General features: G+C 42.7%; 1 protein-coding gene across 1 annotated transcript in view; it reads right to left on the bottom strand.

Annotated features, from left to right (window-relative positions):
- The window catches only part of OCA2 (OCA2 melanosomal transmembrane protein), a 205,010-nt gene that overhangs the window by 35,206 nt on the left and 156,886 nt on the right, over positions 1 to 12,918 (bottom strand). The window contains exons 22-25 of the mRNA XM_015410957.1: positions 12,591 to 12,647; positions 9,525 to 9,534; positions 6,312 to 6,405; positions 2,246 to 2,390 (exon numbers count right to left, since the gene is read on the bottom strand). Coding sequence (XP_015266443.1) covers positions 2,246 to 2,390; positions 6,312 to 6,405; positions 9,525 to 9,534; positions 12,591 to 12,647 — 306 coding nt within the window. The remainder of the gene's footprint in view (positions 1 to 2,245; positions 2,391 to 6,311; positions 6,406 to 9,524; positions 9,535 to 12,590; positions 12,648 to 12,918) is intronic.

Consider the following 12,918-nt stretch of genomic DNA (forward strand, 5'->3'; position numbering starts at 1 on the left):
CAGTCCAGAAGCTTCTGTGCATGGGGAAATCTTTGTTCTGTATATTTAACCACTGACTATCTTTTTTTAGGAAGTAAATACACTGTTTTGTATTCCTTGGCCCCGGTCACACAGGAGGATTTGCCATGGGAGAGGGATGGATCAGGGGCACATCAAGCGGGCGCAATCATACCGCAACATCTGGGAAGCAGAGCGCACCCATCCCCGATCCGTCCCTTCCGGGCGAAACCATGCATCAAAAAGGTAGCACCAAAACAGTACTACCTACTGGTTGACGCGCAGCATGGGCAGGCATCTGATCGCCGATGCGCCCGTCTCCCTGCAGCATCCGAGGGCCTGTTGAACTGCGCATGCATGCCAGGTTCTCCTCCTCTCCTGTCTGTGGCTTCCCCCGGCATCTGTGTGGCAGCTCGGGGGATCTGTCTGATCCCGCCGCCGCGCTTCTCTTTTGTTGCGGCTCTAAAAAGCCGCATTTTAGCTTGTTTGTCTTTTAGCCTTGATAAGTCTAATAATTTTATTGTTTAAATAACCTTGTGTTGCATTCAGCTAACTTTTAACATTCTACCCCCGCCTTGGTAAGCGGCACTCACCAGACCATTACGAACCTAAAGGGGGTGGGAACAGGTGCAGGTAACACTTTACATAGGGTTAGTTTACACTGACAAGTGCTGCAGTTGCATTCCCACAACAGTGGCCAACAAAAGGTTAGCCATGGCAGGCTGTACTTGAGAAAAGTCTGACAGTTTCTGAATGGCACTAATCCCAGTAGTAATTGAAAACTGATTAAATTCAACTTGGGTTTTTTTCTCCCACCTCTGCAACTTCTGTCAAGAATGTGAACATTTCTTTATTGTAAACTGAAAAAAATGGTATCTCAAGTTAAAGCATTCTGCCCATTGTTTTCCTAAGAATTTGAGGGATCAATTAGAGAAACGCTAGCTTGTTCAAAAGAAGTGAAGCCTGACCTATTCAAAATGCATGATCTAGCTGAGATAACTGCATCTAGGCCAATGAGTTGGCTCTTTCAGCTAAAGCCATGCTGAGCTATAACTAAAACTACTGGATTTCTGGACAGGAGACTGCAGTGAGGATGCTGAAAAGGATGGAGGATACCTTGCTTTAGGTACAGAACTGAGTTTGTGTGAAAGGTATCACTGATCTTGTGACTTCCAAAAAGACTACCCAGGCATGTACCTAATGTGCTACTGTTATACAAATAGATTCCCAGTTAAAAAAAATGAAGTCAAAATGGGGAGGAAGGTCTTTGTGTCTTAATTGCAATCAAGACACCTGAAAACAGCCTGGCCAAACCAGCCTATCAAAAATTGACTGCTTTCTGAACACAATCAGGGAAGTTCATGAAATGTTATACTTGAAATGACATAGTCACGAACAGTGTTCCCTCTAAGCTGAGTTAGTGTGAGCTAGCTCACAGTTTTTTAGCCTCCAGCTCACAGAGTTTTGTCTTAGCTCAGGAAGGATGGCTCCAGAGCGAACTAATTTCTGCAGTCACCAAATCGCTCGCTCACAACTTTAATGCCAGTAGCTCAGAACATAGAATTTTTGCTCACAAGATTCCACAGCTTAGAGGGAACACTGGTCAGGAAGATAACATTCAAAAAAAGCATAATTGGTTACAAAGAAAAATACATCATTTGAGTAATAGTCCATTTATTGGTCAAATGTGAAGAAAGGGGTGCCTACATCATATCTTAAGTGTTTAGTTAACCTAACCTGAATAATATTGGCCAAGGATTCTTTATACCTAAACAAAGGTGGGTTTTTTTCTGATATGAAGCTAAAATCCTTTTTGACCCAGACACTGCAAAGTTTTACCCTAAACAATTAAAAACCATGAACTCTATCTTCTATACCAAAAGAATGTTGTTTTCTTGTCTGCTAACATCAGCTAGAAAATCAATCTAACCTACAAGAGAATGTCCTACTACTTAGTAGGCCTTCATCCCATCCTAATAAAATCTTACTTAGGAGAAAAATCTATAAAATCTATATTCCCATTCATACTACACTACACATACTCACACTGCTCAAACTACAAAAATGTACTCTGTATGTAACAATGTATCGAAGTGTGTATGATCTGCCAGTGTACAGGAGTACTTCAATAAAAAGGAAAAAAATCTTTCTGCAATCATCTATGCATGCACATATTTCTTGTGCAGCGTTTTACCAACAAACATGTGTGTATCAGAATTATAGAACAGAAGAACAGACAGAAACCCACCTGAAGGATCTGAAAGTGGAAGCAATCTGCACCTGCTCCAGTTCCCAAATTCTGGTCATTATCTGCACTGGCCCAGCAAAGAGCTCGTGCATCTCCCGGCAATTGTACTTGCCTCCTAAGAAGTCCCCAGTCGCAAAGTCCCTACCTAATTTTAAAATGACACAAGTCATTTGAGCTGTGGCCTGAGTAATTAAATTGACCCAATTCAAGAAAGAAGCAGGCTTCTCCATAAAGTAAGGTAAAGGAGTTTTCTCATCATGAATCAGGAACAGGCACTTCAGTACCTGGAACCGCAACAAAACACCTCCTTGGATTTCATTAACAAGGCAGGAGACATTTATTTCATTGATTAGGCAACAGTGTTTATAATACATACAAATGAGGCAATATTTTGCTTGTTTGACAAAGGAAGTAATTTCACAAATGCAACCCAGCACATTTAATGTGTGCTTCCCTCAAGAGGAAACTTAACTTCTGGATTGCAGCTGTCTTCTTTGGCGTAAGTGGCTGAAAAGCCGGCCCAATAAGGGTTTGGTTTTCTATCAAAATAGGACTAGGCACATGAAGAAAAACAAAGTAACAAACAAATGCCAAGCCTCCTGAGGTGATAATGCACAGGCTTTATTTGCACAATGACTGCCACGGCGGCTGATGGAAGCCAAGGTGGTTAGCAGGGGCTCAGTGAGCGGAACAAAGAGGAGGGGGCATTTTTAAATGGCTCCTCTGTTCTCAGAGCTTCTTGCTATCTGTCAGACATGCAGCAGTGCAGGAGAAGCATCAAAATTAAAAGGGTGGTAGTAATAAACAAAAAACTGCAAGCATCTTTATATCATTAATATTCAGGGATAATACTTCAAATAGCATCCCTAACTACAAACTACTAGCAGAGAGTTGTACTTCTTGATTGGGCAACAACAACAAATAAGTATCTCAGGTTGATTGTTTTTTCTTAGCAAGTTTTGTTTGCTGTAATTTATTCATAGTCAATATTTGTGGAATATAGAACAGAATAATCAGCGTAAAGATGAATTTAAAAAGAGGCCAGATGGCTGTTCCACGTTGTTTTTGTAAATTGCAAATAAAACCTCAACACTGTTTTGTGAGACTTATTGAATAATAAATCTGGTAAGATGTAAGTCCCCTAATCAAAAACACCAGGAGTGAGACCCAACAAACCAAATAGATTACGACTTTTCAGGAATAAATTTTAAAAATCTCACTCTTCTGGCTGAGGTTATACTTGCAATTGGCTCTATGTAAACATTCTTTTGTGGCGGTATTTTTGCATAAGTGTCTGTGCGCGCGCGCACTCATGCCTGGAAGTCATGGCGACCTCTGGCGGCTGCTACTGGGACACGGAGGATGTTCAGAGAAGTGGCTTGACAGCCTGCCTCTGCCTCCCAGCCCTGGCATTCTTTGGAGGTCTCCCATCCAAATACCTGCCAGGGTCAGCCTTGCTTAGCTTCCGAGATCTAATGAGATCGGGCTTGACTGGGCAACCCAGGTCAGGGGGGCTCTATGTAAATGTTTTTGAGGTACCATCTATGTTCCTAGGCATGATTATGTGCATTTAACAACTGCATTAATACCTGCTGAGTCTTTGCTTGTGGGACAGCTATTGTGAGGGAATTTGACCATAAAAGCTGACCTTGAATAGGTTCACTGATATACTTGCTATGTGAAATCTATGAATGTGTCTTGGATTATCTTTAGCCTCACTGTTATATTATTTCATTATTTAAAACATGTATTAGCCACCTTCCTATTTTGTAGAACTCATGGTGACTTACAATGTAAATAAAACAATGATTATTTTTTTAAAAAAAAAAAACCTCAAGTACACAATAATAGTAACATTTCTTTCTTCAGTAAGATTTTGTTAAACTTTTCGTTTACACCACTGAAGCATTTTCGGTTAATTTTTATGAGAAAGCATTCCAAAGTTTTAAAAAAATTGAAATCTGGTGATGTGTACTTAGGGGGCACCTCCATTTCCTCCTGCTGCTCAACAATGTGGCAGGGGGGATGGATATTTGGCACTGCGCCAATGTGCAATGTAATTTCTAACATGAAGCCAGAAGAGACATCATTGAGTTATCACAATGCTCTAGGAGCATTGTCCTGAAGCAATGATGCCACTGCTGGATTTGGATCAGGACTGACAGCACACAACATTACCGAATAGCTTGTACCTGCCCCCCACATTCTCCCACCAGCATACCAGCTAGGGCTGGCAACCCTATGTGTACTGCCTCTTCGATTTTGTAAATGTCCAGATGGTAAGATAAATCATTCTACACAACAGTCCCAAGAGGCTGCCCAACTAACATCAAGTTATGGCCCAGTGCAGCCATTTTTTCTATTGACCCAGCAGCAATATGGAAAGGAAAAGAAAGAACTGGTCTGAGTATCTTCACAGCATCAAGGTGTTTTAGTAGCAGGTGAAAATCAACCACATTGACAAATATGGCATCGTGGAACAACAGCCAGTTCCTTTTAATTTAATGGTTGATTTCTAACAACATAGCACTGGCATGTGACTCTCAAGGATTCACCCAAAACTCTATGGTTTAACCATATACTGTATTGTGCACTCAGCTGGGACTGTAGCATGTGCCCAAGAATCTTAGCAGTAGGCTGATCACATGGCAGAACAGTGAGATTAAGGGTTCACAAGAAGCAAAATGTTGAGTTAGAAATATCCACTGAGTTGAAGCAATTTCAAGCAATTCATCAACACAAACAGACAACATCATATTTCCAGATCTCAAAACACCAGAGAAATCAGCTCCTGCCAGGGTCAGAACATAATAAGATGAGCAATGGCACAAGAAAACTTAGCAGGGAATAAGACAGGAAACAGAAACATGTGTGAAAAATAACATGGCTGAGAAGCAGCCCTATTGCACAGACAATGGCTTGCCTAAGACCACGCAATAAGTCTGTGACTAAAATACAGAAGCCAGGTCAACAACTTTGGCAGTCAGCCTCTCAACTTCAGCCGTGGTGCCCTGCCGGCTCAATAAGGTGGCAGGGGGGAATGGGGGGATATCATCCCATGACACTGCCACATTCTAGCAGCATAACTCCTAGAAGATCCCTGACAAGTGTTTGTCCAGCTACTGCTTAAAGGCTGCCTGTGGGGGGGAGCTTACCACCTCCCTAGGCAGCTGATTCCACTGTTGCACAACTCTTACTCTATGGTGACATCTTTCAGTTATGCAGTTGAAACGGATATCACAGAGTCATAGGATACCATTTGGGTTAAGTCTCTACTCCGTCCAGTCTCCCATCCTATTTTAGACCAATGCTAGATGAATATGTTATGTGAATCAGTCTTTCCTGGTCACAGCTCATGCTTTTAACCATAACATTATACTAGATCCAAAACCAAAGAATAAACCAAAATATTTAAAATATTTGGGTAACAGCTATATAACTTCTGTGGCACAGTTGTCTCTTTTGTTAATAATTTAATTCTAATATTTTAGTAATCCAACAGTGCACTCCTAAACAGGTATACTCAGAATCCTACTCAAGTCTATATATACCTGCTCCATGAATCTGAAAAAAGATTTAGCCTGTTCTTTTAGATAGGGGCTGTGGTGGCTCAGTGGTTAAGATGTGGAACTGCAGACCAGAAGGTTGGTAGTTCAGCAGTTTACTTGAGTGCCACATGACGGAATGAGCTCCCGTCTCTGGCCCCAGCTTCTGCCAACCTAGCAGTTCGAAAGCAAGAAATTGCAAGTAGATAAACAGGTACCACTTTGGTGGAAAGGTAACAGTGTTCTGTGTGCCTCAGTATCTAGTCATGCTGGCCACGTGACCATGGAAACATCTTTGGACAGCACTGGCTCTTTGGCTTGGAAACAGAGATGAGCACCGCACCCTAGAATTGGATTCGACTGGCTTTCAAGCAAGGGAAACCTTTACCTTTACTTTACAAATGGATATAGTTTAGAAAGTCTACTACAGTCTATATGTTTTAATATGGCACTTTCCGCTACAATTATTGATGTAGACTTCCAAAGGAGCCATTGAAATACATAATATTGTTATCTCTTACCTCCAAGACAAGCACCCATGGCCAATGAAAAGACCAGAGGCTTCACAGGTAAGTTGACATCAGGGTCTTGACTCAAGTTGAGAAGTACAGGAATCTGCAAAAACAAATTAATAGAAATAGCACTATTAAAGTAGTCAAGTCTCAAAGTTATTGCAGCATGGATTGTTGTTGTTGTTCAGTCGCACAGTCGAGTCGACTCTTCGCGACCCCATGAACCAGATCACGCCAGGTCTTCCGGCGTCCTCTGAAATTTGCTCAACTTCATGTTCGTTGCATCTATGACACTGTCTAACCATCTCATCCTTTGCCGTCCCCGTCTTCTTTGACCTTCAATCTTTCCCAGCATCAGGGTCTTCTCCAGTGAGCATGGATTACAGTAGCTAAATCAGACGACTCAAGAAATTTTCCATGCCAACCACAAAAGTATTCACAAACACAAAGGTGGTATCCAAAAGAACTCCTGAGTTGAGACTATCTGTGAGTAGGTAATGTGCCCCCCTATCCAAAACTTCATCCTTACTGATCAGCATTATTTCTGTGTTATCAGGATTTTGTGTCAGCTTGTTCTCTCTCAGCCACTGGATCACAGCTGCCATGCACTGGTTCAGTACAGAGGCCACTACATCTGAAGGCATATTCAGAGATATAACAGCTGGTGCCATCAACATACCGTTAGCACAAAATCTAAAAGCATTCATAAATACTAAAAAGGACAGGACAGAACAATGAATCATGGTGAAGAGCTCTGTACAAATTTCATCTTGTAGAGTCTTCCTCCTCATCACCACTTGACCTACATTTATCTCTATCTGTCTTTATAAAATCAGAACGTGAGACAGGTTCAACAGAGATAACAGACTTGTCTTGATTGATAGCTATTATGTTAAAAATGCAGGTAAAGGAAATCACAAGGAAGAGCCTAGGAGTGTCGTAAGTCTTCTACCTGTTTGATTACATTAAAATAGGCCTTTACTGGGACTAAACAATATGGTAAACCTTATAAAGACATCATCATTTAATGGAAGCAATGAATAATAATAATATACTTAATTTCAAGGGAGCGCTCTGTTTTAAATGAACTTGAAATGCCCTATTTTTATAATTTGTTTTTGTAAGACAGAAAATTTACTTCTATAAGAATTTATCAACCTCTCTTTATCCAGCAAACTGACTTTCCTCTGAGTCACAAAAGCTCTGTGTTCTCTCCACTAACAATGCCACACTGTAATTATGTGGGTGCTTTATCAATGAAATATTAGTTTTGTCTGGCACTAGCCTTTAATGCCTCCCCCTTCTGCAACACTTTGTAGATACTGCATTATGTGTTTGTATTTGTCTTCTACCCCATTTTCTCTGTTTAAAAGCAATACAAAAATCATAGTTACACTGTCTCAACACCACAGTTTCTACCTTGTAACCATTCAGGTGAAATACCGCCATAATCTGAAACTGCAGGTTTCTCTATTGCTGGTATGCAATCATGATTTAGAACTAAAGTGGAAATGCAGAAAAACAGAAAGAAGAAAAAGCACACATATATCCTCTTGCCACTTAGCCAAAGAATACGTATTGGGCAGTGCTATTTGGCACAATGCTTTCTTACACAGTGTTAAGGAGATAGTATGAAACATTAATTTATTATTACTCAATTAAAGGGGGGGGGACGACAGATGGCTCAGCATATGCAGCCCACAGCAGTGTCCTTTTAAAATGAAGAACATGATGTTGTCACCTAACATTTTTAAGGCAGCACTCTTTGACAATTAAGCTTTTAGTGTCAAGAACCCATAATTTTAAATGAGTTAATAAGATATTGAAACTAGGTTCAGGACCTCACCAGCATTAAAAAATTATAATGTGGATATCTCAAACACACTCAGGAAATTATTTAAACACATATGATAACATTTCATAACTAGGGCTGCCAAGTCCCCTCCAGGGGCGGAAATCCCCCCGCCCCAGAGGCCCATTCCCCGATGCCAGGGAATCAGGCCCCGGGGGGAACCCCGCCCCAGCGTGCACGTCACAGGGAAGTGACGTTATGACGCCGGGCATGCTGGGGGCGTGCCCAGCGTGCCTGGTGTCATGACGTCACTTCCCTGTGACTTCAATGCGGTGCGTGCGCACATAACTTAAAATGCCAATTTTAAAAGTAGAAGTTGTACATATAGAAGCACAAGAGGAGACCTAACTGTGGCCACACTATCTACTTCACTGGTAGTTTAATGCTGAAAGTACTAGTAGAACAAACCGTTGCAGGGTTCTCACTTTATCAAAAGTAGTCTGGTGTTCAATCAAATTGAGTTACACTGAAAAATCCAACGGTCACTTCCAGCATATCCAAAGAAATACTGTTTGGGGAGCTGTTTCTACCACAGCCACTACTGAAGAGACAAGCTTAATTTTAAACTGAACAGCATCATCTCTCTTCCACAATGGGATCCACTTTGGCAGTAGGGATTCCAGCCCCCAGGAGGGATCTGAGATCCCATGGAATTACAGCTCACCTCCAGATTACAGTGATCAGTTCCCGTGGAGAAAATGGATGCTTTGGAGGGTGACCTTTATGGCATTGTACCCCACTGAGGCCCCTGTCCTCTCCAGGGTCCATCCTCAAATCTCCAGGAGATTCCCAACTTGGATCTGCCAACCTTACCCCCCTCCCATCCCCAACGATTGCTGGGAGGACCTGGCAACCCTATTTGACAGAAACCATAACAGAAGCTTCAGGTGCATATACAGTGGTCCCTTGAATGTGTAACACTTCTTACAGTCAGAAACAATATGGCTGGTTTCCATATTCAGAGCAACAACTTTTTTTCCTCCAGAAAAGAAATGTTCAATTAGCATCCTCCATACGTCTGTTCAATGTAAAGCGGTGTGTCTGGGGATTGTATTTAGAAGAACCATCACACACCTTTTATAGCTGACTTTTTGAATCTCATCTGCCATAGTTACTAAGTTGTATGAAACAATCTGTGAACTTGCATAGCAAGAATTTCCCGCTTCCTCCTTCCACCCCACACCTTTGAGCCCCCCCATGCATTTCTTCCTGGGGGTGACATCCAGGGCTATTTTTTGGCAGGAACGCACAGGAACGAAGTTCCGGCTGGCTTCAGAGTTGGCCACACCCACTACAGGTTTCTCTGTGTGCGTGGATACAGAGGGAAGGCCTAGAGAGTGACCCCCCCCACGACTCTGAGGTTGGTGGGCCAGGGTGGCCCTGGAAGGATCAGGGAGGCATTTAAATGTTTTAACTGCCTTGCCTTCCCTACAAGGGGAGGCTTGCCCGGGCCCCCTGCAGCCACGGGGCACCCAGGCAAGCCAAGGGAAGGCATAGGGGTGTGGCCTAACATGATAATGAGCTGTGCTGTCAGGGGTGTGGCCTAATATGCTATTGAGTTCCTGCTGGACTTTTTCTACAAAAAAAGCCCCGGTGACATCAGTATCAGAGTGGGGGTCTGCAGTGAGAGGGAGAAATCATTAGAAATCACACATACACAAACAGAAGACTTAAGTTCAATAAAGTTCTCAGAACTGCACTGTTGGATACATAACTGCATATCTTGACTCTAATTACCCATTTGAATAGGTGTAACCTCTGATTTCCTTGTTCTGATCTACAATGCTTTCTATTTCATTCTTCTTGAACTAATCTCTCATTCTAAGCTTTGCTCTAGTACAGGGTAGGGCAGACTTTATGTTTCTGGGAGCTACTCTTTTTATTTATTTATTTATTTATTTATTTATTTCCACTTATACCCCGCCCTCCCCGCGTGCGGGCTTGGCTATGAGCCTTGGAAGCTACCAGTTACAAAATGGCCACTCCATGGGTGGAGCCAATTACAAGATTGCAGCTTGTACAAAAAATGCAATATTTCAGAGAAGATCTGCAGTGCTTGGGTGGGGAATCCCTTCTTCTGCTGTTTTCCCAAGCAATTTACCACTATTATCACAACTGTAACTTTTCCCTGAAGGGGAACAATCATACTGGTACCTCTGTGTTCTCCCTGGAAAAGGTAAATAGCAATGCAGTGGGAGAAGTGCCAATAGCACACTCCTCTCCTGCCCATAGCAAGGGTACCTGTGTGCATTTGAAGGAGGAGGAGGAGAGGTGGGTGAGAAAGGGTGCTGTCATTTTCCAATCCAAAACAGAAAATGCATATGTCTCCTCCTTCTTTACACAAAGAGAGAAACTCCTGTGATAGCTTTAAAGGGAAGGATAAGAAACAGACTACAGCAGCATTGTTGGAGGGTCAGAAAGCTACTTTTAATTGCTTGGAGAGTGGCTCATCACTCCTGAGCAGCATTCTGCCCACTGCTGCTCTAGTAGCAGTTGGCAGCTTATCCATTATTGACATTGGGCAGAGAAAGTGCTTTTCTTATAGCCTCTAATACCAATTCTTTAAAATAAAAACAAACCTAAACCAACTATGCTATATATAGCAGAAATGAGAATTGTGCAGCCTGTCCAATGGGCTTTGGAGAGACACTATCCAAAGTCCACGATTAAACGTATCAAAGTATATAAAATACAATATAGTATAGCACATTGCTATCACGGATCCCTTTCCTAGACTTGTGCTGTCAGCCCAACTCCATCTTGAATCAACTCACATCTTGGCAGCCATTTTAGGAGTTAGCAATGTATCATTTTGGAGACAGTGAGGTCATGGCTCTCCTCAATCAAGCTATGGAGTTCGCTTACATTACAGTTAGGAGTGGCCAACACCTCAGGGGCCCCTGATGGGGGTGTCTGCATGTCTATTTGTTGCTATGAGGGCTTGGAAAGCTGGATGCCCCCCTTGGTCTACCAATTTGATCTCATCAGCAAATGCAAATCCTCCCGATTGCAAAATCAGATTACTATCAAGCCACCACATGGGCTTGATAATTCGGATGAAGGGAACTTTGACTCTTGAAAGCGTATACCCCAAAATCTTGTTTATCTCTAAAGTCCTACTGGATTTGAATGTAGCTGTTGATAATTCTTACAGATCTTGCCTGAATGTCTCCTACCAGCCTGCTTCAGGTTTGGGTAGCCTCTCCACCCTAGAGCTTTTGTTCACCCAGGATATTCCTTGACCTGTGTGCAATCACTTTTTGTTGCCCAAAATCTTGTTTATCTCTAAAGTCCTACTGGATTTGAATGTAGCTGTTGATAATTCTTACAGATCTTGCCTGAATGTCTCCTACCATCCTGCTTCAGGTTTGGGTAGCCTCTCCACTCTGGAGCTTTTGTTCACCAAGGATATTCCCTGACCTGTGTGCAATCACTTTTTGTTGCCCTCCTGCAAACATTCCCCCTCCCCAAATCCTATCAGAACCAACCAAAGATGTTCACCCTGGGTTCACCCTGAATTTATTTATTTTCCCAGTGATTTCTTTGATAATCCTTTTGTGCTGGCTCTTACAGCTATTGCTTCTCTGCCAGCCAGACGTTTGGTAGCCTCACCCCTCCACTCACTCAGCAACTGTCAGCTTTGTTTTTCTTTTGGAACACTGCGATATCTCCTTGCGACAAAACAGCAACCCTCCACTGCCTTACTTTTCATTACTTTCTTTAGGAGCTCTGCTTAAGTCCCCTATTACTCTACCATTTTATCCTCAGGCATAAGCACTATCCTCAGAGTAATTCCATTGGCTTACCCCATGACAGACTTCATGTGTGCAATTAGAGCGCGCTTAAGTATTAATTTCTGGATCATCAGCCTTGGTTTAAATGGACCCAGCTCAGCAGACTGTGAATAGGTAGATCTGTTCTCTTTTGCTGGACCTTTCATTTCTTTTCTCTCAAAATGCTTCCTCTCTCTCCTTTCATCTTCTTTAATTTCCCCTGCTCCCCTCCCTCCTCTTTGTGGCCACTTCCCAGGGCAGAAATTTTCCTCAGCTGGCAGCTCTGCTTGCTCTTTCTCCTCTACCTTTAACTCCTCAGACGCACATCCTTCTGGACACAAACGTTCCATTATCCTTATGCTTACATGCCCTTAAATTCCTGGGACCCTGCATTTCCTTAAAATCTAAACGTTTTGAAAAACATTTGGTTGTTCCATGGTTATTGTAGCCTAAAACAGGCACTTTGAGCTTGGCTACCCACTATCCTGGCAAACATTGCAAAACCACACATTTTACTTCCCCTAAGCACGAAATGTGTCACTTTTCCAAGCTGGGGAAGAGGTTTCCCCCTGACATTAAGCTTAAATTCTCCCATACTGGTCACTGTTCTGGGCGGGTGTCCCAAACCCAAATAAAAGAGTCCACTTACATCTAAGAAGACACATGAAGGGGATCACATGTGGTGATAAAACATTTTTCAAGGTAACCAAGAAAAGCACTTAGGTTATATCTAAATCACTTATGATAACTGTGCCTTCTGCAGAGCTAGATTTGAGTTCAGCAGCATCTTATATATTATTTATTTATTTATTTTGACTTCTATCCCGCCCACCTAGGCTTGCCAAGTCCCCCCGGGGGGTGGGGAAAACCCTGCCCCAGAGGCCCGGTCCCCGCCGGCGGCGGATCAGGCCTCGGGGGGAACCCCACCCCGACGTGCACATCACCCAGAAGTGGCATGACGCCGCCGGGCACACTGGGGGTGGGGCCACGG

This window comes from Gekko japonicus, unplaced genomic scaffold, assembly GCF_001447785.1.
Source record: "Gekko japonicus isolate JY-2015 unplaced genomic scaffold, Gekko_japonicus_V1.1 scaffold244, whole genome shotgun sequence".
Classification (NCBI taxonomy): domain Eukaryota; kingdom Metazoa; phylum Chordata; class Lepidosauria; order Squamata; family Gekkonidae; genus Gekko; species Gekko japonicus.